This window comes from Vigna radiata, unplaced genomic scaffold, assembly GCF_000741045.1.
Source record: "Vigna radiata var. radiata cultivar VC1973A unplaced genomic scaffold, Vradiata_ver6 scaffold_212, whole genome shotgun sequence".
NCBI classification, from domain to species: domain Eukaryota; kingdom Viridiplantae; phylum Streptophyta; class Magnoliopsida; order Fabales; family Fabaceae; genus Vigna; species Vigna radiata.
Window position 1 is genome coordinate 142,691 of NW_014543432.1, and position 6,711 is coordinate 149,401.

General features: G+C 33.2%; 1 protein-coding gene across 1 annotated transcript; it reads right to left on the reverse strand.

Annotated features, from left to right (window-relative positions):
- Positions 1 to 1,260: 1,260 nt before the first annotated feature.
- LOC106754442 (peroxidase P7) lies at positions 1,261 to 3,560 on the reverse strand. The gene is made up of 3 exons (XM_014636456.2): positions 3,311 to 3,560; positions 2,869 to 3,063; positions 1,261 to 1,943 (listed from the first exon to the last, which is right to left on the reverse strand). Exons 1-3 carry the CDS (start codon positions 3,524 to 3,526, stop codon positions 1,392 to 1,394), a joined length of 963 nt encoding a protein of 320 aa, XP_014491942.1. The 5' UTR covers positions 3,527 to 3,560; the 3' UTR covers positions 1,261 to 1,391.
- Positions 3,561 to 6,711: the final 3,151 nt, after the last annotated feature.

A 6,711-nucleotide genomic window follows, 5' to 3' on the forward strand; every position in this document is an offset into this window, starting at 1 on the left:
ATGAAGGTCCAACCTAACCATCTTAAGCCAAATGTCGAGCCAAGCTAGCTTGTTCCAAAGGTCATGTCGAGTCAGCCTCAACCAAAGGTCGTGATGTGTCGATCTTGGTCGCAGGTTGAGATGAGTTAGCCCAGGCCTAAGGTCAAGCTGACTGGGCGAAAGGTTCAGTTAAGTTGGCAATGGTCAAAGGTCTAACTGAGTCAACTTAGGTTGAAGTCAAGTTAAGTGTCTCTGGACTGAAAATTGATCAAAGTTGAGCTTGACCGCTGACATCTAGGTTGGGTTGAGCTGAGTTAGGCCAAGGGGAGGGTTTGCCAAGTCTGCTCAAGCTAGAAGGTCATATCGAGTCCGCTAGACTCGAAATATATGAGGTGAGTTAGTCCAGATCGAGGGTGAAGTCCAGTCAATCCATGTTGAAGGTTGAGCCGATTCAGTCTAGACCGAAGGTCGAACTAAGTCAGTTCAGACCGGAGGCCGAGCAAAGTGAACTGGACTCTAGTTGACATAAGTTATAATATAGATCTAGGTCAATTTGAGTTAGCATGTCTAATAGATCTAATAATTAAGTATATTAGTTCAATCTAATTAGATTTAATTTAAATAACAAATTGGATTTGATCTAGATTTATTCTAATTTAAATTGAAATGAAAAAATAAATTCCAAAATTTGTTGATCTAATTAATATAGATATAGATAATAGATTCAATTTATTTATTGGATCTAGAATGAAATTTTGAAAAATCCAATCTATACCCGGTCTTACTGTCCACAATCCTTAATTTTATGTTCCTAGTTTCCATTTCCCAAATAGTACCGTATTAAATAGTTTTATGTCCATCACAGCTGATTTTCCTTCTTCCTGTTAGACACACTTTTCATGCCATTTTCCTTCCTTCACTCTTCCACTCTTTGTATTCTCTTAATAACCTTCTTTCCTCCTACAAGAATTTTTTGGAAAGACATATTCAACATAGGCAATGAAGTTAGCATACATTTTAACAAACTTATTCTTCATATAAGGGTATTTCTTTATAAATTATATTTCTTATTACTAGAGTTATTTGTAATGATGTCTTATAAGATAAGATAACTTTTTTTATATAGATTGGGAAAATCCGATTGACTCGTTTAATTATAATTATTTTTACTGATAAAAAAAAACTATATATTTCATGTAATTGGTATGTAATTTTGAATCAAAGGTAGTCGTATAGTTTTATCAAAACTTTAATATCTTTCTATTTTGAATCCTAATATATAGTACATTTTAATCAAAACGAAAAACAAACAAATATTGTATCATGAAGGATACATCTACAAAAAATATTACATTACAACATAATAAGTTGGAACCTGCATCACATACTTGATTCTTCATTTCTGTAATGAATTAGTTCACTTTCCTGCAGTTGAAACGAATTTGCCCTTTACTCCCGGTGAGAGGCTTTATGTTTCCCATCTTAATCATAGATTTTGCAAAGTCCTGATAGAAAGCCTTGGAATTGTAGCTATATCTTTCAACCAATGCATCAGTAGAACCACCACCATTGAAGAGTTCTTGATCAGAGTGAAGAAGTCCAATCTTGTTAACCAAATTAGAGTAGTAGGATACGTCAAACGTCGCGGCTGTTGAGTCCAAAGGAGCAAGGTTTTGGTCACCACCATTTATAGGGCAAATGTATTTGAGATATTGTGCAAAGTTGGGATCGATGTTTGAATCATTGTAGATATGAGCCTTGAAGTTAATACAACGTGCATATCCAATGGTGTGGCCTCCAGAAAGAACAACAAGATCCTTCTCATCAAGACCATGTTTCTTGAAGTTGGTGATGAGTTCAGAGAGGCTGAAAAATGGTGCTGGAATGTTTGCATTTGCTGCTACACGGCTTGCTGTGGTGGAGTCTCTTCTTCCTAGTTTCACTTTCCATGTTGGCCCACCTAGCTGCAAGGGAAAACACATAATTGTTAATATCCTTTTTCTTTCATCTTACTCACAAAAACCCTTATTTTGTAATATATGTACACAAATTTCACCGAACGAGAATGATTGATGGCTAAATCAACCCACATGATCATGGTAGCCTATTTTACTTTTACAGTCATTGTTTGTTCTCTGTCAATCTTGTACAGATCTGACATTAAAAACTAGTGATTTTTGTTTATAATTTGGGGTTTGGATCTTCATGGCAACAAGACTTCATGTTATGTGTGAATTTTAGTCAGAGTTTAAAGTTCAGTTGACAAAGAGCTAAAAGAAAGAAAACAAAAAAAAAAAGAAAATTAAGTTTTTGACAACATTACAACGAAAATGGGAGAAAGAAGAAAGAGTCAAATAAGGTAATGCTACTTTTCATAAGATAAGTTTTAAAAGTGTCATAAAATTTTTAAGTTACTTCGTATTTGAATATGTCATGCTTACTAAGTCAGGAAATGAAATAAATCATATTATTAAATTAGTTTGCTTTGCATATGTTTCTATCAATTTTTAGAAAATAAAAGTAAAATGATTATCTTATAACTTACTCTATTTGACACGGTAAATAATATAAAAAAAATAAATTGTATCTCGACTAAATCAATTCAATTATAAAGCACAAAAAAAAGAATATTAATAGTTCTTTGGATATAATTTCAATAAAAAAACATAACACTCAAAAATCATAACAAACATAAATTCAATTTATACAAAAAAATTCACATCATCCCCAATTGCAAATAAATCTAACATTTTCTTTCTCGTATAATTATTAACCTTCTTTTGTATTTACTTTTTATTTAACGAGAAACATAAATTCACACTTTGTATATTACTATGTTACTAAACATTCAACGTAGTAACGTGTGGTAGAAACAGTAATATCACTCACCGCCACGACAGAGTCACGTGCAGCAACAGCCAATATATCTGCACAAGAAACAACTGGTTTTCCACATGCTTGATCCACAGCCTGCTTAATCTCATCCACAACTTCAAATCCTCTAAGAGATTGGACATTTGCAAATGCATTCTTTTCACTGTCAATGGTGGGTGAAGGGTCTAGCAGAATCGAACCATCACAGCCCTGTTGCATCATTCTTTTTAGTCTATATTTTTTCAAAAAAGAAAAAAAGTAAAAAATAAGAAAAAACATCGTAAAAATTAATGTAAAATTTTAAGTGTGACAAAAGAATCATTTTTCTTCTATTTATCAGCCATGCAAAAGAAATATACAGAAACAGTAACCAAAAGAAACACCATTATCTGGTACAACCTAAGATAAAAGAAAATAACAGCAACATAAAAGAAGACATGCAACTAGAAAGTCTTACGTTAACAAAGCAATCATGAAAGTGCAAGCGTAGCAGAGAAGCTCCCATACGCTGCTCTCTCTGCACAGCAGCCTCCACAACACTTCTGATGGTGCTCAAAGCGTTAGGGCATGAGTAGTCATAATAATTAGTGGACAGTGATGAAAATGCAGTTGATTCAACAGTTGCAAAAGCAAAGGCATAGATGAAAAAAGAGAAATGTTTATAGGAAGCCATTTATATCATGCAGTATCTTTGGCTATTAAGCTGAGAATTTAGAACCAGTTTTGGGTTATGGAGATCTATGTGTTCTACAACCCTTTATATATAGAGATGAAGCACTATTCTACGTAATATCATACCTATTACTTGGTGGATTGGGACTAGCAATTGACCAATTCGGGGAAAGAAACATTCATCAGGTCATTAATAAAAATACTTAACTTGCAAGAGTTCACTTGGATATGTATAAGAAAATGAGAGAAGAATTTTTCATGTATTGATTTAGTCCTTGGGGTTTTTTTATTGAAAGTCAACCATTTAATGATTAAGTTAAAAATTAGTATTGAGGGCAACGTACATCAATATGTGCATCTCTTTCGATTGAGTCAAACAGAAACATGATCTTTCTTGCTAGTTAATCATTTTACTATATTGATTTGTGAGTATACTATTATTTGGTATTTGGAATCATTGGAAAGTTTCAAAACTGCCCGTTTTCTTAGAATATATCATTATATAAAATAAGGCTAAGTAGGAAGTAGTTTCATAGTTTATCATTTAATCCTTTCTAGAGTGACGTCAGGTTCTTTTAGGACGATTGAGTCAGAAATTTATTTTATCTCAACTAATAAAACAATGTCAATTTTTCATGCAGAAAATAATTCTAAAGAAATTTTACACATTTTTATACAGAAAACGAGTCCCAAAAATTGTTTAGTTTGGAAATAATATGCATAAGAACTCAATTAAGACGAACAGCAGAAGAAAATAAACAATAAGTAATAATTTAATTTTATTAAAGGAAAGAAATTTGTAATACTTTTCTTCAAACTTTGGAAAAAATATAACATTGTTGAAAATAGGAAAAACAACTTCATTGAGAACTTTAAAATTAATTTTACTCTCATGCACTAAAATAGAAAAAAAAAAATGATTTTGATGTGTCATGCTAAGAAAGCAGTGTGTTTATTTTTTAATAAGAAAAATAAATACTAGGATAAATGTTTTTGGCATAATACTTCTTTTAGTCCATCCTTCCACTGTAGGAATTTGATGAACTTAATTAAATTCTCATATCATGTTTTATATTTTTCCATCGTGTTTTTTTTTTTTTGGGTAGCGATATGTTAACAACCGTTTTTTGACAACAGTTTTGACAACGCCACGTGTCGCATTGTAATTGGTTGGGTTTGAATTTAATTTTTTTAATAAGAAAATCTGTCTTGAATGAAATTCCAAAAATGACCCGACTAATTTGATTGGAGGTAACTCTTTCCAGAAGAGTTGGTTCTGAATGTAGGGTTTTCATTTTCGAATTTACGTTCTCTCTCATTCGCACTCGCTCTTCTCCGTCCAAGCGGTCGTTCCACCACTCTCGTTCACTCTCGTTCTCTGTTCCACCATTGTCGTTCTCTCTCGTTCTCCTTCGCACTCTCTTTTTCGTCTTCCATTCTCAGGTTTATTGATTGATTTCATTTTGTGTGTTTGTTGTGTTGACGCCGTGACCATTTGAGTTGGTGTGTTGTTGGTTTATGTGTGGAGTTCGTGGTGTGCTTTAATTGGTCTCGGTGGTAGGGTTGTTTAAAATTTGTGGTTCTTTCTTGGTTATTTTGTGCAATGGCTTCGACCCCTGACATTGGTTCTTTCAACAAGGTATGTACTTCATTCTTTTGAGCTATTCGTTGTGTTTTTGTTGGTTATATTGAAGCTTTATCTTTATGGGTTGTGGTTTTTTGTGGGTTCTGTGTTTTACTATGACTAAATAGATGAAAAAAAAATTATTTTGTCATGCAGTTGTTTGTTCGACATTCAATGAAAACCAAGTTTATTAGTGGTTTGAATGAAATGTTTGAATTGTTTGGATTTTTTAATTCCTTGAAATGTTTGAGTTGATAAATGTATAATGTTTTAGTGAGCGTTTTGTGTATACTAATTATGGTGTGTGTAATGTATTTCAGGTTTGGTTTTGTTATCGTTTTGTTCCTTCTAATAATTTAGTTAATAAAAACCCTAGAATTTTGCATTGGATTGATGTCAATGTAGGTGACAATTTCATAAAATTTGCTATGGAGACGGGTGTGGTATGTATTAAGTGGTTTTATTACCATAATTGATTTAATTTATACAATGATGGTTTTGATGAATATGTAGACACTTGATGACTATGGTCCATCAATGAGAGAAATGAGCCAACCATTTATGAGAGCATCATTTAATGCATCTGGAGAGGAAGTAAGGAAGAAAACACATTCAAAGTCAGCAACCAATGAAAAACAGAAAAAAGATGTTGAGGATGGTTTAGATGCTGTTCTAAAGGAACAAGAAGCTGAAATTTAAGCACTTGAAGAATTGGCTGCATTGAAGACTGAGTTGCTTGAGGAGAAAAATAAATATTATGGTGGTTACAGTACCCAGTGTAACCAAGATGAGAATTGCAACAACTATGGACGTGAGAGAGATGATTGCAGCAATGAAATTGTTATGAAGTATTACATGCGCCGAAAGCGGTTCGAAAGTGTTGTTTGTAAAACTCCGTACACCGGATATAGTCCCAAACTTTAATCATGGATAGTGTTATTAGTGCAGTATTTTGTATTACTTTAATTATGGATATTTGTATTTTAAACAGAGATTTGGTTTGTTATTAAAGATATTGGTTGTTAGCAAATGGTTATTTGAATTGTTATTGTAATATTCATTCCATTTGTTGATTGGTATTGCTTAATTTTCATTGTTAGTTGTTGTTAACAAATTTCTAGTTTTGTCCAGTTCTGTGACCCCTATATGTGGGGAAGACCCATTAAGGGTGATATTAAGTTGACAGGTAACTTGAACAATTTTTATAGTCGTGATATGTAGACGTTAATCGCTTACAATTGAAAAAATAGGATTTTGTACCAAAACTTGACTACTGCTACCCAGAACCGGCTGAAGAACTCCCAACTGTGTGCAGGAGTGTGTTTCTGGTGTGTTTTGAACTACTGAAGCAAGTTGGGCATGGTTGAAGGTGTGCAGAACAAGCACTTTCAAGTTAGGTTAGTGATATGTAGACGTTAATCGCTTACAACTGGAAAAATGGGATTTTGTACCAAAACATGACTACTGCTACCCAAAATTGGCAGAAGAACTCCCTAATGTGTGCAGGAGTGTGTTTTGAACTGCTTAAGCAAGTTGGGCATGGTTGAAGGTGTGCAGAACAA

Bases quoted from the DNA above. Each gene is read 5' to 3' on its own strand.
- LOC106754442 (XM_014636456.2), bottom strand. From the start codon at position 3,526: ATGGCTTCCTATAAACATTTCTCTTTTTTCATCTATGCCTTTGCTTTT. The intron at 3,064-3,310 runs GTAAGACTTTCT...ATGATGCAACAG, and splicing joins TTCATGATTGCTTTGTTAAC to GGCTGTGATGGTTCGATTCT. The intron at 1,944-2,868 runs GTGAGTGATATT...TTTCCCTTGCAG, and splicing joins CACGTGACTCTGTCGTGGCG to CTAGGTGGGCCAACATGGAA.